The following is a 26760-nucleotide window of genomic DNA, read 5'->3' on the forward strand; positions in this document are numbered from 1 at the left end:
TCAGACGGCTGGCCAGACATGGGTCTGTGCAAGGATGCAAACGAGCCCCGATCAGCGAGATTGGCGCTCGTTTGCAGTGCCTCTAAATAGCTTTATAATGGAGCAGCCGGGGCACACGATCAATCCTTGTATCATTTGTGTGGCCATGGAAAGTGACGGATATGCATATATTCGTGTTGTCAGTTTCCAGATCACACATGCAGTGCATAAATACCTAGTGCGTTAATGTGTGACCTGGCATCCTACTCTCCGGCTTTCTTGTCCTGCTCTCTGCCCTTCTCCTACGGCTGTCAATGATTCTGGAGGAGCTGGTGGCGGCCTAAAGATGTTGCTTGTGTTGTGAGAGTGTGAGCCCGTATCACAAAGCAGTGCACTAGGTACAGTAGGTATACATGCACTGCTTTGTGATCTGGAAACTGACAGCACGGATATACGTATATCTATCAGCCACACATCACTTGTTTACACAGAGAGATCTTTTTCTTTTAAATCAACTGGTTTCAGAAAGTTATACAGACTCGTATTTTACTTATCAGGTCTTCCCGCACTTATTAGCTGCTGAATGTCCTGCAGGAAATGTTTTCTTTTCACTCTAACAGGGCTCTCTGCCTACATCTTTGGCTGAAACAGGAACTGTCTAGAGCAGCAGCAAAATTCCCATAGAAAACTTCTACTGCTCTGGACAGTTCCTGTCACAGACAGAGGTGGCAGCAGAGAGCACTGTGTCAGACTGAAAACAATACACCACTTCCTGTAGGACATACGGCAGTTGATAAGTATGGGAAGTATACAAATCTATATTACTTTCTGAAATCAGTTAATTTGAAAGAAAAATATTTTTGCTGGATAACCTCTTTTAAGTAACCCCTTAAGTAAGCTGTGCTACTAAATGTACTGGTCAAATGGTGTTTTTTAGAAAGTTGGGTATCAAATAATATATAGGTACCACCACCATACTGTCTTAAAATGTAATCTGCCTAGTTATGCAGTGATCATTGTTCTTATATTACTCTTACAGGGGGTTTCTGGCAAAAAAAAAATGTTTTCAGATCAACTGGTGCCAGAAAGTTCTACAGATTTGTAAATGACTTCTATTTAAAAATCCAGTATTTATTAGTTGCTGTATGTTCTGCAGGAAGTGGTGTATCCTTTAGGGTGGGTTCAGACTGAGGAATTCTCGCGGAAAATGTCCGCGGAACTCCGTCAGCTGTCCTCCAGCACATCTGGGCGCTTTTCCGCCGGTCCCATAGACACCATTCTATGGGCCGGCGTATATTTCGCTATACGGTGAAAGAAGTGTCATGTCACTTTTTTCAGCGGATCGCGGAATACGCCGGCCCATAGAATGGTGTCTATGTAGTCGTCGGAAAAGTGCGTGCCCGTGCGGCGGACAGCTAACGGAATTCCGCGGACATTGTCCGCGAGAATTCTGTATTGTGAACCCGCCCTTACAGTCTAACGGGTCCTCTCTACTGCCACCTCTGTCCGTGACAGGAACTGTCCAGAACAGCAGCAAACACCTATAGAAAACCTCTCCTGCTCTGGACAGTTCCTGTCACGGACAGAGGTGGCAGTAGAGAGCACTGTGTTAGACTGGAAAAAATACACCACTTCCTGCAGGACATAAATAAGTACTGGAAGACTTGAGATTTTTAAACAGAAATAATTTACAAATCTGTATAACTTTTTTTAGTTTTTACACAAGATTAGCCCTATTTACATTTAAAAAATAGCTGGTTGACATCACATGTGGTTGGAAAATTGAAAATCAGCCATATTCATTGCCAAATCTACACAGTTTGGCTCTAGCATGGAGCTTTGCTGTAATGTATTTTTGGAGCCATAGCTTACAATGTGTCCAGAACACAGGGCTACTTCCAGTTACATTCTATAATTATACCAGGCTTCCCTTAGAAGACACACACAGCGTCTGGGAGAAAAGGCCAAGCGCAAGGCAGGTCTGGGAGGCAGCTGTTGTGCACATGTGACAAGCGATAGACATTTCACTGCTTTATGGCTGTGACAAGACATTACATAGCAGGTTACACAGCTAATGCCAAATATCACAGTCTACAACTACCAAGAATCAATATGACTGCGGAAACACCCGGATATGACTAATACAAGAGCTTGTACGTAAGACCATACGCAGACATATGGTCTTATGCCAAATTTACCAGTTAATATTCATGACATATTCACAGAAACAGTCTATAGAATGTGGGTAAGATTTGTAAAATCTCAACACTCGTCTGCTTCTCTAATCCATTGTAGTTATTACCCACGTAAATCTGGTTAAAATCAGTTTGAGGCTATCACTATACACACAAGCTTTGTAGTAGTATTTGAGTCCAACTAGTGTCTAGTGATTACTGAGAGATCTCTGCACAACCTGCTTCCCTGGATGACCGTGTATTTGGGATAACTGTCCAACTCCTCCATGTACGTCCAGATTAACAAGCAGGCAAGCAGCTGGCAACACTTATGGTGACGTGTACAGTACAGACCAAAAGTTTGGACACACCTTCTCAATCAAAGAGTTTTCCATATTTTCTTGACTATGAAAATTGTAGATTGTAGCATGCTATTCCATCTGGTTTGCGTTTAGTTGGACCATCATTTATTTTTTAACAGGACAATGACCCCAAACACATCTCCAGGCTGTGTAAGGGCTATTTGACCAAGAAGGAGAGTGATGGGGTGCTACACCAGATCACCTGGGCTCCATAGTCACCAGACCTGAACTCAATCGAGATAGTTTGGGGTGAGCTGGACCGCAGAGTGAAGGCAAAAGTGCCAACAAGTGCTAAGCATCTCTGGGAACTCCTTCCAGACTGTTGGAAGACCGTTTCAGGTGACTGAAGCTCATCAAGAGAATGCCAAGAGTGTGCAAAGCAGGAATCAAAGCAAAAGGTGGCAACTTTTAAGAACCTAGAATATTGTTTCACACTTTTTTATGCTATATAATTCCACATGTGTAAATTCATAGTTTTGATGCCTTCAGTGTGATTCTATAGAAAACTCTGTGAATGAGAAGGTGTGTCAAAACTTTTGGTCTGTACTGTATAATGCATTCAGATACTTTTAGTCTTCAGACTAAGTCTTTTCGCTAGGCATGTCTTGGCCCGAGGCACTGGATACTGGTGTTAAACCAGCCAGTGGGTTCTGGTGTTTTGGGGCAACTTGTTGCGGTGGCCAGGAGTGGTAATAACCACCCCCGGACACACGGACACCGGACCTTTGGTAGGACTAGTGTGAGGTGCAGGGTGCGGCAACAGAAATCCCACTTAAACAATGCTTAAAGAGGTTGTCCAGGAAAAATTGACTTTTCCCTATCCACAGGATAGAGAAAAAGTAAGAGGTGGCAGGGGGTCCGACCTCTGTACCCTCTTCCGATGTCTGTATCGGACCCCACCGGCTCTGTTATGAATAGAGCCGTGGGTCCAGCAAACGATCCGCTGTATGGCTGTATTCATTCCTATGGAACAACGGAAAGAACTTAGTATGCTGGAAGAATCGCATACCTGGCTGTTTCTGTCAGCTCCATAGGAATAATTAGAGCCGTGGGTTGCATGCCAGACCCATGGCTCTATTCATAACAGAGCCGCTTGGGCCCAATATGGAGATCGGAAGGGGGTACAGAGGTCAGACTCCCTGCCACCTCCTACTTTTCCCTTATGCCATCGATAGGGAAAAAGTCAATTTTTCCTGAACAACTTCTGTAAACTTTACTTGACTTATATCTTTAGTGCAATACAAAAATGTAACAGTGCTTTGGTACTGCAATAAAGAGTAGCTTGAGGTAAAGGTAAAGTAGAAAAGGCTGTAGCAGTAGATAGAGGCCAGACAGGAGCCCTTACCTAATTAGTACAGTACTCTGCCCGGATGTGTGTGAAGTGAATCTTGAAGAATCTCCTCGTACTGACATTTAGATAAGTCTGTGTTATTTGACCGCCTTCGGCCTCTCAGTCTTGGTGACTGCCCTGCAAGTTATTACGAGTCCCAGGACTCTGTCTCTAGGTAAAGCTAACTAGTAGACGTTTTCCCACGTAGTCAAGCATAGTCAGTAGAGAGCGGCTAACTTGCATCTGTGCACTACTGCGGATCAATCCCACTGCATTTTCTCTCTAGGGGGTGACTGTCCTGAAGTGAAGATCCATGGCGTAGGCAAGGGTTATTCCTGTAACTCCGGTTACCCCACAATTAGGTCTAGCATTGCATGACTGCTGTAGTCTCTCACTCTCAAAGTCTTAGCTCCAGTCAGGAATCAGAACAGTCTAAGAACTAAGACCCCCTAAACTCTAACTGAGCTAACCAGCTCCCTAGCTTATATAGGGCCATGTGACAGAAACTATGTGTGAGAGAGAGTATAAACAGTCTAACCTTCCTACCTAATTGCAGCTGTGCACAGAGGGAGTGAGACACCTAGTGGCTGGAGTAGAGCACAGCAACTAACTATACTAGCTGTGTCACCTGAGTAAACTACTTTTACCTGGGTGTGTAAAGAGAAGAAAACCAACGTAGTGGGACACTCAAGTCAGTCTGCCCTCAATATCTCATAATTTTATTTTGTTAAGTAGTTTTTCCCCAGAAAAACTAAAATTTCACGTGGACATAAATACTCAGACCCTTTACTATGAGACTTGAAATTTAGATCTAGGGTCTCCTATTTCTCTTAATCATCATTGAGATGTTTCTACACCTTGGTTGCAGTCACCTCTGGTATATTCAGCTGATTGGATGGGATTTGGAAAGACAGTTCCTTGTCTGTATAAACTCTCACAGCTGACAATGAATATCAGATGTAGACTTCAGAAACAGGATTGTGTAGAGATCATAAGAAGGTCCCAAAACATTTCCACTGCACTGGAAGCCCCCAAGAACATTGTGATCTCCATAATTCTTAAATGGAAGTAGATTGAAACAACAAGGACTCTTCCTTGAGCTGGCAACTCCACTAAACTAAGTAGTCAGCGGAAAAAGGCCTTGGTAAGAGGGGTGATGAGCTCCAATGATCTTTTGTGCAGGTGGTAGAAATTTCTGGAAGGTTAGCCATCAGCATCAGTGGAATGGCAAGAGAGCTGAGCAATGTTCAGGTAAGGTTGGGCAAATCAAAAACTTGACACAGGAACATAGGTACCATAGGCTCCCTGTCTTTCCTGTCTATGGGGAGGACCAAGAGCAGGAAGGAGAGATGACTAAAGAACATCGGCCATTAGTTAGTGAAGGTGTATGGCCAACTTTACCTTCTTCTAACCACTTAAGGTCCTATTACATGGAACGATTATCGGGCGTATTTGGCCAATATCGTCCGTTACGTGTAATAGAAGGCAACGATAAGCCGAAATGAACGATGCCGGCTGATTGTTGCAGTCGTTTGTCTTTCAACATGTTTAAAGACAAACAGCTGTGATAGCAGCGATCTGCTGCCGTCGCCCCGTTGAATAGGAGTGGCAGCAGCAGACCGCTGCTATCCTCTATCCATCTAGCGATCACCTGGACGGCTCCCCGCGGCCTCCCCTGCATTTACCCGCTTGCTGCCGCATGTAGTAGCGGCGGCAGCGTGCTGGTAACAAGGAGCAAGCGAGCTCTGACAGCACGCGTTTGCTCCTCTATGTCGCCCCATGTAATAAGGGCTTTAGTAACCAGATCCTGAATTTTTTTTATATAAAGATAAGATAAGGAATGTAATTGTTTTTCTGAACAAAGTTCAGACAGGGCGATTGGCACTACTGTTATGCTGGGTGTGTTTTTTTATTCAGGCAAGGACTTAAAGAGCAAATGCTACGGGGTGCTCACTCTTTTAGATCCAGTAATAGCAGCAACAGTAACCAAAAAATTATAGAAAAATAGGTAAGTGGGCACTCACAGTTAAAAACGTAGCTTTATTTTCAAATCTTTAAAACATTCGTGCAAAGTAGTGCAGCATGCAGGGATGCCACTTTGTAGCTGTGTTTGCGCGACAGCTGTTTCGCACGGAAAACGGGGTGCTACGGACCTTTTTTGTTTTTTCATTTTAAATAACTCTTATCCAATGCTAAACCGTAATAAAAATGAAATCCTAGCAGAAGAATTAGTACAGTACATTTTATAAATTATCAAAACATTTTTAACTCTATCCGATCATTGAGTTCAAGCAGTCCTTTGGCATTCGTAGCAAGTATTATTTTTGCTTCTTCTTGCAACAGTGTCTTGTTGTTATCTCTATCACTGCATAGTCAGATTCGCTTTAGACCCATGGTATCCTTATCATGTTTTTCTTTTACATGTTGGATCGAGTGGGGTACGCCTCTTTCAGTTCTAATTGATCTGATGTGTTCGCTGAATCTTTTATTTACTGGGCGTATAGTTTTTCCAATATAGTACCCTCCACAAGGTCCGATGATGCACGGTTTCCGTGTGAAACAGCTGTCACGCAAACCCAAAAACCTAGACACTGGGGTCTCTGCTTGCTGCACTACTCTGCACATAGATGTTTTGAAAATTTGAAAATATAGCTACGTTATTAACGTGCCCGCTTGCTTACCTAGTTTTCTTACATTTTTGGGGTACTGTTTTCTTGAGTTTTCTTAAAACCATTTTGTTCTCTACTTCTCACATACTTAGATGTGTTGTTATATGCTCCTTTGGCTTTATGACAGAACATTTGATGAGTAACTTTCATTATTGTATTTGTTAATATAATACGCCCCGGTAAACCACAGCACAGAGCGGCGAGATAACCCACAAGTACATAAGCAAAACTAGCTAAGTAATGATAAGATGACACATTTCTGCCAGCCTACTACCCATATACCCTGCCTCACACATTGGCATACATTTCACCAGCCTCCTCTAATCCTTCCTGCTATACATATACCATCCTATACATCACGCACAGACTCTCGCCTCTTCTCCCCCCCCCACATGACCCAATCCCACTGCACTGATCCTTTTTATGTCCTCTTTCTGTCCCTCCCCATCCCTGTCCCTAACATGCTGTTGTGAGCTTGTTGCTCTGCAGTGTAATGTAGCTGAGAGTGTAGAGGGGGAGGACAGGGCTCTGCTTCTTCTGGGGTCATTGGCAGACTTGCTATTTGCTGTCCTGGCCTGAGGATCATCTCCTGCAATGCTTCATTCATCCCCAGACTCTGCAGTCAGGTAGGTGACACTAGATTTGTACTATAGATCTGCAGTCCATGCAGATCTGATGCAGTCTATGTAGTATCTCAGCAATGCAATCCTTACACATTCACCCATAGAGAGTGGAAGCACTCATTTACAGCTACCTGTGTGCATGACAGCACAGCAAGCATGCAAAGGTTAGTGATTGATAATAATAGAATGAGTATGTGTATACATATGAGTATATGTAGAAGAAGATGCCGAGGGATCCAGTGTCCTGGCATCTCAGACAGTCTGATTAATATTACATTAAATGCATCATTTCCTTTGGACAGTGCGTTTTTACTTTAGAAGATTCCACATTGGAGAATAAACCGGGTAAGATTTATCTTTTCTCCAGTCTTCCCTTTATGTGACTATCCCTGTGCTTTCATCTTTTTACACTGTTACTTTAATGCATCATGTTTCCACATCCAGGTAGTTGTCTTTTCAATATAATTGAATTGTTAACACTGGTTTCAGTTTTTCAGTATTCTTTAAGAGAACCTGTTACTTCCTTGGATAAATGAGTCATCTACTATAGGTTTTGTGTTAAGAAACAGACATTGGACAATCTTAAAGGGTTGTTAAAGGGGCTGCTTTCTTTCCAATACAGTGCCATGTCTATCTATGGGTGGTATCTGGGACTGCATGGGGCTGGGCTGCAATACTGCCCAAAGCCTTTGGACAGGTGTGGTGCTGTATTTGGAAGAAGCAGCAATTTTCTAATCCTGGACAACCCCTTTAAATTTTGCGGATCAAAAAGATTAACGTTGCATTGCTGCTAATCTATAGGGAAACCTAACAGTTATAGATGTATCCATCTTAGCTTTCTGCCAAGTTTTGTCAAGTTCTCTCATTTTCTCCAGTCTGACACAGTGCTCTCTGCTGCCACCACTGTCCATGTCAGGATCTGTCCAAAGCAGTAGCAAATGCCCATAGAAAACCTCTCCTGCTCTCCAGACTTGAAAGAATATTTCTCTTCTTCAGTTCTGTCAGAATAGGTGCATACCTCCCAACCGTCCCGGATTTCGCGGGACAGTCCCGTTTTCGGGGTTCTGTCCCGCGGTCCCGGAACGGCCCCCCGTGTCCCGCATTTTAAGTGGCCCCAGCGAAAAAAAACAATAAATCAGTTACTCACCTGTCCTCCGGTCCCAGCAGCTCCTCTCCCGGCAGAGCGCGCACTCCCGTCATCCTCCGGGGCGGGCAGCGGGGGTACAGAGTCACTGAGTGTGCCGGAAGTGACCTGCTCATGAATCACTTCCGGTACAGTCAGTGACTCTGTACCCCGCTGCCCGCCCCGGAGGATGACGGGAGTGCGCGCTCTGCCGGGAGAGGAGCTGCTGGGACCGGAGGACAGGTGAGTTACTGGTTTATTGTTTTTGCCGCTGGGGCCACACTAATGGGGGGATTGGCTACTCTGTGGGGCGCTATATGGGGTATTGGCTACTATGTGGGGGGATTGAATAATATGTGGGGCACTATATGGAGGCATTAGCCACTATATGGGGGGCATTGGCTACTATGTGGGGCATATTTGGGGGCATTGGCTACTATGGGGCATATATGGGGGATTGGCTACTATGTGGGGCATATATGGGGGCATTGGCTACTATGTGGGCACTCTGGGGGTTTGGCTATTATGTGGGGCACTATATGGGGATTGGCTACTATGTGGGACACTATATGGGGATTGGCTACTATGTGGGGCACTATATGGGGGGATTGGCTACTATGTGGGGCACTATATGGGGGGATTGGCTACTATGTGGGACACTATATGGGGGGATTGGCTACTATGTGGGGCACTATATGGGTGCATTGGATACTATGTGGGGCACTATATGGGGGCATTGGATACTATGTGGGGCACTATATGGGGGCATTGGCTACTATGTGGGGCACTATATGGGGGCATTGGCTACTATGTGGGGCACTATATGGGTGCATTGGATACTATGTGGGGCACTATGTGGGGGATTGGATTCTATGTGGGGCACTATGTAGGGGATTGGATTCTATGTGGGGCACTATGTGGGGGATTGGATACTATGTGGGGCACTATAATGGGGGATTGGATACTATGTGGGGCACTATGTGGGGGATTGGATACTATGTGGGGCACTATGTGGGGGATTGGATTCTATGTGGGGCACTATAATGGGGGATTGGATACCATATAGGGAATTTTTGGCGGGATTGGATACTGTATAGGGCACTATTCAGTCAGCAGCATGTGGTGACTGTAGGGGAGTGGCTATGGAGGGTTGATATAGGGGCGTGGCTATGGAGGGTCGCTATGGGGGCGTGGCTATTGGGACCGCGGCGCACATGTCCCTCTTTGCTCTTTGCAAAAGTTGGGAGGTATGTAGGTGGGGACTTCGAGCAGAATTTGCGCCAAATGCAAGCGGAAGGCAGAAATTCAAAGCCCCAATTACTTCTATGGGACTTCTCTAGCTGAATCCGCCCAAAGAATTGACATGTCAATGACATTCCCTGTGTAAATTTCGCCATGTGGAAATCCCTCTGAACACAATGGGACATTGCTCTGTACATATTTTACGGGCAGAATTTGAAGTGTAAAATTAAACGCAAATTTGGCTTAAAATTCCTCGCCTATTCCTCAGTGTGAACATACCCTAACACAGTAAACACCTCGACATAAACATAGGCATAGGATCCAGAATATTTGACCTATCACCCATTTTACCCATTGTTAGATCTACTATCTTATTTATTACCAAACTTGCTGATGGTTTCCTGGTAGTAACAGGAGGCAATTTTCTAAAAAAGAAGCACTGACACTATATAACAAAGATGGTGGATTTTACTTTACCTCCTCATTTTATGTTACTTAATAAGTCTGCTTTAAATCTTATTAGAATGGTTATTTCCTATATGTAACCTGTCACAATATGAAGTTATTTGGTAGTAATGTCAGCTTCTAAATATGTCTGCCTGCCTGGTGTTTGTGAAAAGTTCATGTAATGTGATCCAGTGTGAGCCGGGGAGGCAGGCTACTATTTCTACATTATAACCTTGACAGCAGTTTATACATGAGATCAGGGGATCACAGTGCGGGAATGTGCCTAACAATAAGGTCCGAAATATCAACTTTATTATAACATTTGAATGCCCCTTATATATGTGGTGCCTAACAATAAGGTCCGAATTATCAACTTTATTATAACATCCGAATGTCCCTTATATATGTGGTGCCCGGCATGTTCCATATAGCTTCCACACCTCACACTTCATGCTCTGTCTACATAACAATAACTTATTTGGCTCTTTTATTCTATTCAGCCATTTCTCAGTCCGCGCTTATTCACACATAGCTGTTATTGTACGGCTGTCTAACCATGTAGCTGTTTTTTAGGGCAAAAGCCTTAATTGAAGGGGTTATCTAGGAATAGAGAAAACACAGCTACTTTACTGCAAAAACAGCGCCACCCCTGTCCCCAGGTTATGTGGGGTATTACAATTTAGCTCCAATAATCCACTGTACGTTATCCGCACAAAATCCTTAGTATGCACATACCCTTAAAAAGTAAATGTAGCTACTTCAAAATGTTATGTCACTGTCAGTGACGTCCTCAGGAAGGTATGCTATTCATTGCCTAAATAATTGTCCCAGCAACCATTCACAGGATAAGGGATAAGTATATGATTGCTGGCGGTTTGACTGCAGGGACCCTTAGGATCCCCCAATACCCTGTTGGAATTGAATAGACACTGCCGTCCCATTCCCTCTATGGCTGCCGTCTATTTCCTCTATGGCTGTCTTTTGCAGTCCTATGGACAATAATTGCACGATGTGACTGGCACCTCTCTATGATGGTATTCAGCATACCTCCCAACTTTTGCTGGGAGGAAAGAGGGACATTGTGCCATGCCCCTATAGCCATGCTCCCATAGCCACACCCCTGTAGCCGCATCACCTATTAACATTACATAAGAAACAAATATTATCACCAGATCTTCACCACACCCCACCCCCCCGGAGCAGCCCCTATATGGTATAGGACCCATTCCTTTGAAGGAGCCCCACAAAAGCACAGGCCCCTCTGTGCAGCAGCCCCAACAAAGTATAGCCCCCACCTAGTATAGCCACCCTGTGTAGCCCCCACATAGTATATCCCCACTTTGTAGCCCCCCACATAGTATAGCCCCCCCCGTGTAGCCCCTCTTTACTATAGCCCCCCTGTGTAGCCCCTCCTTAGTATAGCCCCCTTTGTATCCCCCACATAGTATAGCCCTTCTTTGTTGCCCCCCTGTGTAGCCCCGACATTGTATAGCCCATCGCCCCCCATAGTACCTTTTATGTGTAAAATAAGAAACCCAGAAGGATACTCACCTCTCACCTCCCCCGTAGTTTCCTCCTGCTGTTTCCAAGTACAGATGTCTGGTGCAGGCTTCCTGTTCCAGCCTCGCGGCGCCCACACTCTCCTTCTTGGCTCCAGACATGACATCACATCTGGGCCAAGCAGGAGAGGAGTGCGGGTGCCACAGGGCTGGAACTGGAAGCCTGCACCAGATGTCTGTATATCTTCTCCGCGCCCTTTAGTGTCCGGGGTTGGGGGGGGGGGTGAAGGAGCTGCGAGGCTGTGGTGTCACTGTGAGCGCTCATTAGGAGCGCTCACAGTGAAAGGGTGCTAGTCAGCACCTGACAGATGCAGCTGGGATGGGTGGTTAGGGGATAGGTGTTATTGATGGGTCCCGCCTATTATATAGATATCACATCAAATAATCTAGATATATTTTTATTTTCACATAACTATAAAAGTATTCTTAAATGAATGCTTATGAACCCCCAAATCCTCATCATTTCACTGTTCTGTATTTCTCCCATAGAGATGACCTTATAATTGAAATGCAAAAATCGCACCAAACCCAACCAACTATCTGCAAGGTGTAAGGATTGGAAACACGACAATCGCTTGCTTCTTACCATGGATCCTATATCCTTTTCTGCTCCTACTACCCCAGCATCATGTGATGTTCTAGAATACAGACTACAGCTGATCGGTTCCTTGTCTCTGACTGCTTTTACTACGATGCCCATGATACCATGGGTGGTGGCGGAGATCAAGAGAAAGAGTTTACTGAGGTCAAAGGATTCCCAACCTGTGTGTCCTGTCCGGCTGTACGTGTCCTCCAGCAGTATCTGTTGTGAACCCGATCCTGGTGACCGCAAGCAGTGGGATCCTCTGATCTGCTCCAGCATCTTTGAACACAAGCCGCAGTTTGTCAAGAAGCTGATACATAACAGTCAGGATCCCAATTGTTTTGCCTGTTTACTCAAGGAAGATGTCCCACATCATCACAGCACATGCTACGTCTTCCGAGCTACTGACCACGCCATGGTAAGTTATTCTACATTGGAGAGGTGTGGTTTTTTCTTAATAACTAAAGGAACACAAATCAACTGGATCCAAAAAGTGCCAGAGATTTGTAATTTACTTCTATTAAAAAAATCTTAAGTTTTCCAGTACTTATCAGCTGCTGTATGACCTGCAGAAAGATTTTTTGGAGATTTTTTTACTTCTCTGGACAGTTCCTTACATGGACAGAGGTGGCAGCAGAGAGCACTGTGTCAGACTGGAGAGAACACACCACTTCCTGCAGGACATACAGCAGCTGATAAGCAGCTGCCTGAACCATGAATCATTGAGATGGACCCTGGTAGCCCTTCCCCCACCCCATCAACTTTAATTGAAAGATTTCCTACAGTTTCAGTATAGGGAGAGATGCTATCAATCAAAACCCCTTGAAATGGGTAATGGACAATTAATGGCTCAGATTGTTACTTGCTCTTTTTTTAAAAATTATACCCCCTTTAAAATGTCTTATTTGTGTATACAGAGACACTGGTCTAGTAATAAAAAGTGCAAGTGATTTGACGCAGAGAGAGTTCTGGTCTAGGAAGAGTTTCCATGGCAGCCAAACTACTGAGGGTTATTGATATTAGTCATCATGTACGTCTTATCTATTATTTGTAGTAACACACGTGACAGACAACATCTATATTGTAATGGATTTGATGAGAAAAGATAAAGTCACATCATAGCCTGGGTTGGCATCTTTTTTTTCAGCTAAAAAGACTGATCAGACGTACTGTGTACAATGGGGTGGGCCTTACATGGAATATCATTTACTTAGGCTATGTTCACACTGTGTTAAAAAAAAGAAAAGAAAGAGTGTTCACTTTTAACAAATGAAAAAAGAAAAAAAGTCAGAATTATAATTGATTTCAATGGAATGACGGCTGCCCAATACACCCAGTGTATTAAATAACGGCCGTTGTTTGCGTGGAAGTCAAATGTTCATGACAATTATTTGCAGTCTTTTTTTGTAAACAACGGACGATATTTTTAGTTGTTCTCGCACATTTTTTTCCACTGTCCTTTCACTGTGTTAACTACTACATTCAATAAACCTTCAGAAAAGAACCACATCCAAAAGGACCTAAAGGCCCTATTCCACGGAACGATTATCGTCCGTATTCGGCCGATATCGGCCGCTACGGCCGATAATCGTCCCGTGGAATAGAGTGCAACGATCAGCCGACATCGTTCATGTCGGCTGATCGTTGCAGTCGCTTGTTTTTCAACATGTTGAAAAACAAGCGACTGATATAGCAGCGATCTTCTGCCGTCGCTCCGTTGAATAGGAGCCTCGGCAGCAGACGCTGCTATATCCTATGGGCTGCCCGGACGATCAGCGATCCTCCGAGCAGCCCCCCCGCAGCGAGCGGGGAACGAGGAGAAAACGAGCGCTGGGAGCGCTCGTTTGCTCCTCTGACAACCCGTGTAATAGGCCCTTAATGCTTAATTGTAGTGACCGGCGCCCAAAAACTTGAAAAGACTGCTGTCAATTGGTACTCAAATAAACGTACAGAAAAAAAAGTCATGTGAACATAGCCTTTTAAGGGGAAGTCCTGGAAAAATTATTTTAAGATATGTTATTGCCGAACAAAAGTTATGAAAATTACTAATAGACACTTATTATGGGAAATGCACCTTTAGTGCATTTTCTCTGCACTTGCTACAGCACAGCGTGTTCAGGTTTGTGTAAAGTTGGTGATGTCACGTCACATAAATTGCCTCCGGGAAGGACCTAGCCAAGGGGTGGCTCCTGTAAGGAAACCACCAAAACCATCATATTAAGTGGCCCTACAAGTTAATATGACAAGGGAAAAAGCAAGGCCAGATATCCATCCATATACAGCTGTTTTGGGGTGTTGCCTCTCATCAGTGTAAAGCAGGACTCTGGTTAGGTGGGAGCAATGCTTAGTAAAGCCATAAGAGAAACAGCTCGCTGATCTCAGGGAGACCAGTCGAACGACAACACTGCTAGCTGCTAGTGAAAGTGCTCAATGCAGTGAAGTCCTAGGTGCATTGCCCCCTGGGAAACAAATATGCAAAAGAAGAGCCCGTGGAGCCTCATCAAAGAGTCTCGAAACACAGGACTAGCCAGATATCCCTCCGGGAAGGACCCAGCCAGGGGGGGGGCTCCTGTAAGGAAACCACCAAAACCACCATATTAAGTGGCCCTATAAGTCAATGTAATGACAAGGGAAAAACCAAGGCCAGGTATCCATCCACAGACAGCTGTTTCCTAGCCAGAGTCCTGCTCCACACTGATGAAGGGCAACACCCTGAAACAGCTGTATGTGGATGGATACCTGGCCTTGGTTTTTCCCTTGTCATTACATTCCGAACCGATGGTATACTCCGATGGTATACTCCGATGGTATGCTGTCAATTGATGGCATACCTCCGGAGTTCAAATGTGTCTTGCTGTAAAATATTGCAAGACTGAAGGTTAGACAAATCTTACCTTCATCCATGATGCTGTTTTTATGTAGTATGTACGACTATGGCTGCAGCCCCCAAATCACCAATCCAGCCCACCCCCACTGATCCGCGGCCCTGGCCCACTCTTCTGATTAGAAGGGGCCTGTCAGCCGATCAGGTGCTCTGGGGGCAAAAGCCCTGATCCCAGTGCCCCAAACTGCCTTACTAGATGCAGGATTACACTACATACTTCATGGAAACGGCACTGAGGATGAAGGTAAGAGACATACCTTCATCCTCAGCGCTCCATGCATAATAGGGAGCTATCAACAAGTTTGATTCATCTAGCTCACAGCTATTTCTCCTAACTCCCCTATACATGTGTGCATGCCCAGCTCAGTTGAATGTGCGTGTGTTCTCAACTTAGAGAAGGGAATAATTGTCCAGCAGCTTATCTCTCTTGGAAATGAAGGATCGGTAATGTTGCTATCGAACATGTCTGGTAATTCTTTCTCTTTGACATCTTCTTTCTGAGAATCAAGACACCCATATACATAGATGACTGGTCGGTCCCACTGAAATCAGCAGTACTGGCTAAGATTCATCTAATGCTCTTGGCCAGCTTCATTCCATCTGTGATAATAATAAGATGGCTGCTGCCGAGGTTTTTTAAACATACATAGTTACAGAAAAAAAAAACAACCATATTTTTTTTTTGAAGGTATTTAGTGCCAAAAGAAAAGAAAAGTTACTCCAGACAATTGGTTAATTTCCGACGTTGCATCGTCTTTGCAAGAAATGCAGTAGTAACTAGCGCCCTCTAGTGTTCATACCATGGAAGTAATAAGTACTAACTACTTTACAAGACAGATGCCCCTTGAAATCTATTATTTTAACAAATAACTTTTCCAAGGCCGAAGACCTCAATATACATCACAGGTCCTACCAATGTCAGGTTGTGTCAGAGAAATTGTTGGCTCGCGCCCTTCCTACTGTGGTGCTCAGGGTCCATTTATGCCTACGTATGCCACCAGTCACCCAAAATAGGGAATGCCTTGGACACATGGAGGGTCCTGGTATAGATTTCACATTGGTGATGTGTACCTCTCATAAAGTGATATGATCTGTTGTGATCTGATGTCTGGGACCCTTAATGATCCTGGGAATGAGGGGGCTGCACAACTGCTTACCAAGTGTTCTCTTTACAGTAATGATACTAACTACCGACTGCCCAGGGAAATGGCATCATTCACTATAACTCTCAGCGCAGCAGGTGGCCAGGAGCAGGAAAGAAGTGGGCTACCCATTCACTCCCAGGATCAGACCCTCACCATCACAGTAATGGCATATGTAAATGGTATCTAATTACTTTATACAATTGTAAAACCCTATAATTTCTAACTTAATAATCTAACTTAATATTCCATATCTTGTAATGCGCTGCTATACCAGTCTTTCCAGTTATTATACCATGTTATATTACATGAACAGACAGGACTGTACAGGTGACGTTAGAACAGATACCAGGTTACAAGCTGCCAATTCACTCTCCAGGGTGATCCTTCCCTCCCTGACAGAGCCACCATCACCACTCAAATGGGAAATATCTTACTTTAGTCACTCATCCATTACATGTTATGTCTGACTGAGTCCTTTATGGAAAGAATAGAGAAGTGACCTGCACACAGTTGTATAGGGGTCATCAGGGTTTGCACAATTGTTCTTGCACAATCTGTCATGTCCCAGATGTGCCCGGGCTCTGGATTCTTATTGTAGGTCTGTGGTGGTGGGGAGGTGTTTTGCATCAGGGTCCAGTAACTTCATGTTATCCCTATATACACACCGTATTACAGAGGTATTCCCCTCTAGTAGTATAACCTACATGTAAAGCCCATATGCATTATACCCCCTTTGTAATGGGAGATTTCTCACAACAGAGATACAAAGATCTGTAAGTCAGAAGACTCCGGGACATGATACTCAGAAGACCACCATGACACCTTTGGCTAGAGGCTAGAGTAGGCATCACAGATTCCACTTATAATATGTTAATCTTTTTCTCACATTTTTGAAGATGAACCTTTCACACTTTTATGTATAGTAGCATTTTTTAGTTGTACAGTATGGCAGGGCTATTTATGTGTACTGTATGGCAACAGTATTCACAATGCATTCTTATCATATGCGTAGCCATAGCGGTAGATCCCCTTTGACAGATTGACAAAGTCCTATGTATACCCCTGGCAATATATAGTATATGAAATGATGGGTCATCATGTTTTTAAAGGGGTTTTCATCTTTATGATGGTAATAGAAAAAATGAATACTTATACTCACCCCACTGCATGCTCCCACTGCTGCCTCTCTGGAGTCCCTGGTGACATCACCATTCACTGTGCTTGGGATGCTGCAGCCAATCACAGGCTTTAGCATTCATCTACTGTAAACTTACTCTTTCATGTGACCACTCAGGCCAGTGATTGGCTGCAGTGTCCTGTGCCCACAGTCTATGGTGATGGCACCGGGACATTCAGGACTGGCAGTAGCACTGGACCACCTGTTATTATATTACTATTCTCTGCCTCTGGGCATTTTTAGTGACGCTGGAAAACACTATTAATATTTCACAACTCCATTTTTTATTACAGATCTGTTCTCCTTCTCTGAAATGATTAACCTAAGCTCATGGGAAATAGTTAATGTTCAGTGGAGAATTCAGATTTTCTAGTAAATAGTGTTTAATATCACACTAATGTCAGATTTCAGTTTCCTTTAATGTTTGAAATCCTTTAACAAATCATTATCTATGTTCACGGTTTACGTTGTACAGTAGTTATAGTGATTACTCATTAGGAAACAAGGTCAGGAATGACCCTCTCTGTATCCACTGGCATTTACATACACATAAGAGACAGCACCACTTAATTAAAAAAAAAAAAACTTTTTTATCCCTCTGAAGTACCTCTTTAATGGGAAGCATTTGAGCGGCCCCCCTTACTCCCAGGATCATTGAGGGTCCCGGAGATCAGACTCCAGTAGATCACATCACTTTATAAAATGAGAGGTGTAATTTAAAGGAATTGTAGGACAGCCTTTTTAAACTGAACAATGCCATCCTGTGTTTCCCTAGGCAGCCGGTGGCTAAGAGTATTTCTGTGCATAGAACACGTTATCATTATTTATACAGTACACCACTATAGATGGCGTGCGCTGGGAGAAGAAGTTACTGATGCACTGGTTTTTCAAGCTGGTGTGTCAGCAGAAATTAAAGGAGAGGTCCGGTCAATTTTAAAATCTGGCAGCAAGCAGGGGCGGGGGGGAATTTGATCAAGGAAACAAACTTACCTCTCCCCGTGCCTGCGATGACCGATTGGTTTGGCCTCAGGACCCCCGCAAGGCTCCGGGATATCCAGAGCTGACATGTCACAACTTGGCTGATGGTCTGGCTGCTCAGCCAGTCAGTGACTGGGGTGGGGGCGCTGCTCCAGTCACTGATTGGCTGAGCTGCCAGTCCATCAGCCAACACAGGCATATTCCTGGTGTCAGGATGTCATCACAACTTTGGGGAAAAGGACTTCTGGCGGGGGTCCTGCAGCAGGGAGCAGGGAGAGGTAAGTTCGTACTACTGATCAAATTCCCCCCAGCCCCTGCAAGATTTTAAAATTGCCCAAATTTCTCCTTTAAATAAACAGCAGCAATTTCACAAAAAGCACTGGACCCTGAGCACTGAACAGGCTGCACTGTGGTGGGGGAGAATTACACAGTGCACTACTACAGATGTACGTAGGGGAGAAAGGATTACTGATGCACTGGTTGCAAGGTGCTTTTTGAGCAAAATAAGCAAGCTTAGGCTTTATCTCTCTCTAGCTCCCCCTTTTCTGCACATAGCACATGGTATGCTCTGCCCTCCAATCCTGAAATTGGTCTTGCTAAGTCTATTACTAGAGATGGATTTGCCCTAACAGTGGAGAGCACGTTACAGAGAAGGGAGAAACTTATCTGGGATAAGGAGTCATTTTTTTTGTCAATGAAGTGACCTATAAATATGTTAGGACGGAATCACATCGGCTATCACTTGGAGGGAAGCTAGTTGAAATGACAGCAACCTTTTTTATTTTCCTCTGCAGGGAGATGTCTTACTTCCAGCATAAAGCTGATCACTGGGAGTCCTAACACAGGGATGCTTTGGGATTTATATATAGTATCCTTCTAATGTGCAGGAAAGCAAAAGAAAATGACCCCTTTAAATCGGCTGTGATGTCCAAAATGTTGGCTGCACTGCAATCTATTGTTCTAATAAGCGGCCATTGTGGCCGGTCAGAGGCTGACTAATGGCTCATGGATTAGTCACAGGAATTTTAGAAACCCAACATCCCTGCCTCTATGGGGATCACTTTATATCACATCTCCAGCTCTCAGAGTCTTCACAGACGTTACTATATCTTTATAGAATATTCACTTCTTAGATGAAGTCTTTCTTTCATCAGGTTTCTTGCTTGTTTAGTACAGTCTGTGACCAGAAAGAGCTTTATCTGGTGACTTTTATCAGTGTGCACAGCAGGAATGCTCAGCCTTCTATGGTAACAATGTGCTGAGGTCTCCGCTGTTATAAACCAGAGGTGCACTGAGCTCACACTACCCCGGGCACCGCACCAATATACCAGGGCACAGCGAAATATTATTGTATGTGATTAAATCTCTATTTGTTACTCTCACAACAGACATAGTGTAATGGCGGAAATCTGAAAATAAGGCTATAAAATTTGTGCAGAAAACATAATTGTCCAGATAAGTAGAGAACACTAATGCATTGTGCTCCATAGCTGAAACCATGGACGAGTGAAGGGCTATCATTCTGATAAACTGTGCAGTGCTAATAATAAGAACCTGCTTATCTCCATCTCAGTGTTATAGAACGCTTACGGCTGGGGTCACACCTGGTATTATGGGCTGTAAAAAGTACCCAAAAAATATTTTTTGGGAACAAAGCTTAAAGCTGGATTTTTTATTTCTGGAAAACCAGCACTAAAAACGCCAAACTTGGCAGACAGAGTTTTTAGGCTAAAAAACACAGTACCTTTTTCGTAGTATTTTTTAAAGGGGTTATCCAGCCAAAATATTTTCCTTTCAAATCATCTGGTTTCAGAAAGTTATATAGATTGTACTTCTATTTAAACATCTTAAGTATTCCCATACTTATCAGCTGCTGTATGTCCTGCAGGAAGTGTTGTTTTCTTTACGGTCTGACTCTCTGTCCGAGACAGGAATTGTCCAGAGCAGCAACAAATTCCCATAGAAAAACTTTTTTTGCACAGGACAGTTCCTTTCATGGACAGAGATTGCAGCAGAGAGCACTGTGTCAGACTGGAAAGAATACACCACTTACTGCAGATGATAAGTATGGGAAGACTTGAGATTTTTTAAATAGAAGTAAATTAAAAATCTGGATAACTTTCTGAAACCAGTTGGTTTGTAAGACAACAATTTTTGCAGGATAACCCCTATAAGCCCCCAAAAAAACACTTTGCAAAAGTTGTATTTGAGGAAAGCCTAAAGGGGTTTTCTGGTTTTTAAAAAAAAAAAAAAAAAAAAACCTTAAAAGAATTTTTGTTTCACTAAAAGTATTAGTGACATGGTATGAGTTGTGCACCATATGTGAGCCTCCTGCCATTGCAGGGGATGAATAGCGAAGCAGGGAATGGTAAGAGGGTGTGCATAGGGAAATATATCTCTGTTTTTCCATATTGATAAAGACTCATGTTACAATAATTTCAAGTTAAACTAGTAATTCTAGAACCAATCATTAATATAACCACTATATTAAGAACATCTCAGCTCCCTCTAGTTTGGATACAGGGCAGCAGAAAAGCCTCACTGCCTGGTTCATTTTGTCTCCACTTCTCTATCCTCCCCCTCCCTTCTCAGACCAAAGCCATGTGATCTCTGTCTCTTCTTTTGCCAGGCAAGCTGTAACGCCTCATCTGTAACCCCGCCCACCACTGACACCACACCAATCAGTGAGCACCTGGCCAAGGCGCGGGGAAATAACAGAACAGTGACAGCCTTCTGAGTAGTATAGGGTAAAGGAGACACAGTTGTGTCATCTCTCTTTCTCTTTCTAATCTATCTATGTAGATGAATAGATAGATTGATAGATATTTTAATTACAGTGTAAATCAGAAGCAGATTGAACTAGTGATGGGCAGATACTACAAGATGAGGCAGATACTTGGCAGTTGGCTTTGAGGTGTAATGCATGCTGGGAAATGTAGTGGCCTAGCTGGCGCCATCTTGGATGACTCAGGAATGGGATGGCTCAGAATACTCGGGGACTTGGTAAATTAGACCTGCTAGGTTTGGGAACATTTCATTTCTTAGCTCTTGGGTGGAATACCTCTTTAAGTTTTAATATTTTTAACAGCTCTTTGGGCATACAAACAACATGATGTTAAGAAATGGACATTTAATTTTAAGCAGATCTATCACTTTTAAATTTGGCTCTACCACTTCCGCATTGTAAATATCCAGAAATCAACCGAATATAGTCACTAGTTGGACCTGATGGATAGACAGGTTGCTGATGCTGACATATACCTGCAACAATTGGGCAAAACAAGTGCTTGAGCCTGAATACAGCCATTAGTCCCGGTAGGCGATCTATGTCAAGGAGATTTATCATTTATTTATACTGGAAAGATAAAAGCTGAGATCTGTTTCACTATATTGTCTCTATTTGGCTGTGGGGCCTTTATAAAGCATAAACTACACAACCAACAACAGGTAACAATGCTTCAGTTCCCAGAAGAAACAATATAGACTGTGTACAGGTACAGTAAAGCACACAGCATTGACAGTCCACTAAGGTATCCAAACACATTGTCTCGTGATACTAATCTCAAGGTGGCCATATACACACAATAGAGTCACCAGTCTCTCCCATGAACATGCCCCTCTGTTGAGCTGGGCGTGCATTTTGATTTCAATGGGAAAAATGATAAGCTGCTAGTAGTGGCTTATTTCCAATGGGAACAAAAGATCAGACATGTTGAAATCTTTCTTTTTCCTGTCATCTTCTGTTGGGGATAGTCACATGCCTCCATAACATCAGATGGACTGGTCCAGTGCTGACACTTATCCATTATGTAAACCAGGCTTTAGGATGGGGCAGATGCTATACTGAGGTGGAAGTAGCTGTGTGACTAGCTGTTATTTCCTTCCTATAGTCACACCAGGAAGGAACCATCAGGACATGACTTTCTATATAGCTATGCATATTACAGTTCTTCTCTCTGCAGACATGATCCATAGTACATAGTGCACTCTGCCCACCATACAGGCTCAGCTTGAGGTCTAGGGAAGTGATTCAGCCTGTACACCATGGCTCTATGATGTTATATTTGCCGCCACTATCTGAATGTAAATATACTGCAGACTGTTATTTAAAGCAGATAAAGAAATTGTAGATAACTCAGACATTTGCAGTAAGGTGAATACAGAGAACTGGGCAGATTTATATTTACCCAGAATCCTCCTCAGACATTCCTACTGTACATATCAAGTGTTTCATTCTAGATGAATATCTCCTGAGCTGTGAGCGGCTGTGATAGCTGGAATGCTGGGGGCTTTCTATTTAGAGGGATTGTCTCGTGAGATATCTGCTATGGCGAGCAGCTGATCCTGCTGTTGGCACCACTTGCAAGCAGCTGGTTTTGCCAGGGCACTTCCTCTTTGGGCAGATATTTGTCATGCTATGTTTACTACAAGGGATGTGTGGTATTATTATATCAGATGATGGGGTATCCACTTAATAGAAGGACTGCTGAAGTCTGCTAGAATGAATGGCCTTCCTGCAGAGTGGTTCTCTAGCACACAGAGGGGAGGGGGTCCTGAGCTGAGCCCCTCAATTTATTACATCTATGGGATACCCTCAGGATAGCCAATAGCAGATGGTGGGGGCTTAAGATCTCCATACACCTTATACTTTTGTCGGTCACACTCTTGGCACCCCAGGGACTTTAAGAACTTTGGTGAGTGCTGCAGTCACACTGTATACATGGGTCTGTATGCACTCAATCTTAGATCTCTGCTTGCTGTCAGTTTCTTGATCTCTGCTTCCTGTCAATTGAATTATTCCTGCTTGCTGTCCATTTCGTTACCTCTGCTTGCTTTTTTTTCATCATGGTGCCAATAACTTGATTTCAACTTTTTCTCACACACATAAATGTTTTGCAAGTGTGAGGTCACAACACACACACACGCACGCACGCACGCACACACACACGCACACACACTCTAATTCTCAATTTTCTAACCGGATCACCCAGAAAGGGCAAATGGGCAACCCTCACCTAAGCTAAGCACCCTATTACACGGGACGATTATCGCACAAAAAAATCATTATATCATTAGAATTTAAATAATAATCGTTCCATGTGTATGCAGGCAACAATCAAAATCATTGTGTCCTTGATCGCATCTTTTAAGCTGACCATAAAATCACTGTTAATCGTTTGCTAATTGTTTGTTCTTTTGCTGGGATCAGGAGTAAACGATTGTAGTAATGATGATAATTACAATTGTAACTAACGACTGTGGTTCTCTGTGTTAGGGTGGGTTCATACTGAGGAATTCTCGTGGATAATATCAGCGGAATTCCGTTGGCTGTCCGCGCGCACGGCCGCGCGCCTTTCCGCTGGCTCCATAGACACCATTCTATGGGCCGGCATATTCCGCTATCCGCCAAAAGGAGTGACATGTCACTTCATTCGGCGGATAGCGGAATATGCCGGCCCATAGAATGGTGTCTATGGAGCCGGCGGAAAGGCGCGCGGCCGTGCGCGCGGACAGCCAACGGAATTCCGCGGATATTATCTGCGAGAATTCCTCAGTATGAACCCACCCTAATGGTGCGTTTACACAGACAGATTTATCTGACAGATTTTTGAAGCCAAAGCCAGGAACAGACTATAAACAGGGAACGGGTCAAAAAGGAAAGACTGAGATTTCTCCTTTTTTCAAATCCATTCCTGGCTTTGGCTTCCAGAATCTGTCAGATAAATCTGCCTGTGTAAACGCACCATTATGGTGAGTGATTTCAGGTCATTCCCAAAAGGGCTCGTTTCCAATCGTTAATCGGCAAAAAAAAAAAATCGCTTTGTCTAATAGGACTCTTAGAACGACCAGCCTTTTGTTTGGTGTCTGCCATAAGATGGGAGCCAATAGGTGAGGAATTTAAGGCCGTATTCATACATAAGTGGGAAGTTATGAAGAACTCATGTTTCTGGCTTTTACAAAAGTAGGAGATTTCAAAAATGGACATGGTTGTGGCGGCTTGCTAGATATACTATGGGTTAAAGGGGTACTCCAGCGGGGGGGGGGGGCATTTTTTTCCTGGGACCAGGGAGCAGGTGGCTGAGGAAAACGACGACCTTCCCGGTTCCAGCGGCGGGTCCCGCATTGTGGCGCTCTGGTCTCTGCCGCTGGAATCGGGGAGGTGAGTGGACGTCGTTTCCCTCAGCCACCTGCTCCCTGGTCCCAGGAAAAAAATGCCCCCCCGCTGGAGTATCAAGGGGTTATCAAGGATTAGAAAAAAAAACACAGCACCACCCCTGTCTCAGGTCGTATGTGGTATTTCAATTCAGCTCCATGTACGTTGCTATAACTGAGCTGCAAAACCAGCTATGTTCACACAGTGCCAAAATAAGTGCAAATAAGGTCCATTGTTCCAAACGATGGCCGTTATTAATGTTCAAGTTCATTGATGGCGACGGTTGTTTTACAACAGCGGACAATATGTGCACTTATTATTACCTTGTGTGAACATATTTCCCCCCACAATATTTGGGCAGTATTTGAAGCCAAAACACATATAGTACAAATGTTTCCATTATAGTTTTCTCTGCGCTGGTTGCTTTCTTGGTGTTGGATAAAGAGGGTCCCGACTCCACTACTAGACCATCAGCAGGAAGATTCCATAAAGGCAATGTACCCGGGAATATGAATTCTCTATGGCCGCCAGATCTCTTTTACTCTCATAAGTAAATTTGGGCAAATTCCAAGACTTTTTGTAGTTCCCTTGCAGTTTCACGGTCACTGGTGTTATGTGCAAACACTTTCTTAACTTTGTGTGCCTCCCCTATCCTAAGTGTTAGGTGTCTGAAACTCATAAAATATTCAATGGATCAGTGAAACCTTGTGGTGAAAGAGATCTGTGGCCCTGAGCTTGTCTACATGAGGGAGCAGTGATCACATTGCAGTGCACAGCACACTGCTACAGGAGGATGAGGACAATGAATTCTTTGAGGAACTGCCCGCACTTCCTAATCCAATGAAGAGTTTCAGCTTCTCGGAGCTCACAGCATGATTGGTCAGAGAGGAGCAGTTGCAGCTTGAAAGCCTAAGGAGCTGAACAGTCTCATAAGCATGTATAGGAAGTGGCGGTTAGATCCATGAGAAGTTCTGTGCTAGGAGTAGAGACCCCCAGACATGAAGGCCAGGCTGCAGAAGCTGATCTCCATTCACCTGGACCCAGGGCTGGAGAAGGAGAATAAGGTAGGCGGCCATTACTATCTATAGCCATGAAGCATTGCTCTGGATGAACCCTGCAATGGGAAATCCTACCTGGTCTGTGTACTGTCACACTCTACTATTAGCACTTCTGAGACTTTTGGTTCTACTTCAATAGAAGTTCCTTTTGAACTTTGTTTGATTTGCTAAACTTCACGTATAATCATAAATTCTACCATAAGCTGCTCTGAGACTTGTGGTTCTACTGCCGTAAAGTTGTCATATGAGTTTTTTTGGTTTTTTTTTAACTTTGTTTCATTAACTAAACTTCACACACTACTTATTTACATTCTGTAGTATGTGACATTGTTAAAACCGATGTAGCAGAGCTGAATACGTCATGTGGTGTTTACAGCTAATAAACACTTGTTGCATCTATAGGTCACAGGCTTTTGGGTTAGGCTGGGTTCACACTGTGTTCTGCGTTTACATTTAACGTACACATCTTTATACTCTTACAGATACATAAAGTGAAGTGAGTTTCCACTGAATTGTGAAACCTATCAGAATGCAACATATCTGTTTTTACCAGATACTGAAAGGATAAAACAGAAGCCGGATAAATGTTGACTGATTGATTATTTTTTCCATTTGGCTACATTTCAATGTGTACGTTAAACATAGACGCAAAATGCAGTGTGAACACCATGTACTTATAGACCATGTACCCATAGACCTAGAGATTTACGAATGAGAAAACATTCTAATGTCAACTGGTCTTGTCTGTTTACAAGTGGTGAAGACTTGTCCCCAGTGCTGCCGGTCTCTGCTCTAATAACAGCATGGATCAGGATGTTGTGAATGGGACTGGCATTGGAATAGAGTGATATTGATAGAATAATCTTTTTTAATTTGTTTTTTTTAGTTGTGTTTACACCCATACAACACCATGGTTTCCCTTATTCCTGGTTTCCAATAACAAAAGATACTTTTTTTTTTTGTTCATCCTTTAGGCTAGATGTTCATGGTAACTTATTGCATGTGATGTGAGATCTCAGGGTAAACCGGTATGTGATAGGGTATCAGCAATAATTTGTTTTATGTGATTATTGCAAAAGTATAAAAAAAAAAACAAATATAGTGTAAGTAAATACCTGGACCCTACCCCCAGCAGTTCATGTGACCTGAACTTCGAGCACTATAGAACCCTTATTGTTCCTGGGTGTTGAGACATATTATGGGTGTCTGAAGCCTCAGGCCACTTTCACACTTGCATATTTTGGTATTTGTAAGTCAAAGCCAGGAGTAGGTC

General features: G+C 43.6%; 1 protein-coding gene across 4 annotated transcripts in view; it reads left to right on the plus strand.

Annotated features, from left to right (window-relative positions):
* Positions 1 to 7061: 7061 nt before the first annotated feature.
* Positions 7062 to 26760, plus strand: part of TBC1D1 (TBC1 domain family member 1) — a 135068-nt gene continuing 115369 nt past the window's right edge. For 3 of the 4 annotated variants that reach the window (XR_011363930.1, XM_069977508.1, XM_069977504.1), the window contains exons 1-2: positions 7062 to 7140; positions 11998 to 12509. Coding sequence is in view for 3 of the 4 variants with exons in the window: in XM_069977508.1 (XP_069833609.1) it covers positions 12096 to 12509 (414 nt within the window). In the remaining variant the exon portion in view is untranslated. Of the gene's footprint in view, positions 7141 to 11997; positions 12510 to 25331; positions 25494 to 26760 lie in introns of those variants that run through there. The other variant, XM_069977505.1, reaches the window with a different exon arrangement.

The sequence above is a fragment of the Dendropsophus ebraccatus genome, chromosome 7, assembly GCF_027789765.1.
Source record: "Dendropsophus ebraccatus isolate aDenEbr1 chromosome 7, aDenEbr1.pat, whole genome shotgun sequence".
Lineage (NCBI taxonomy): Eukaryota > Metazoa > Chordata > Amphibia > Anura > Hylidae > Dendropsophus > Dendropsophus ebraccatus.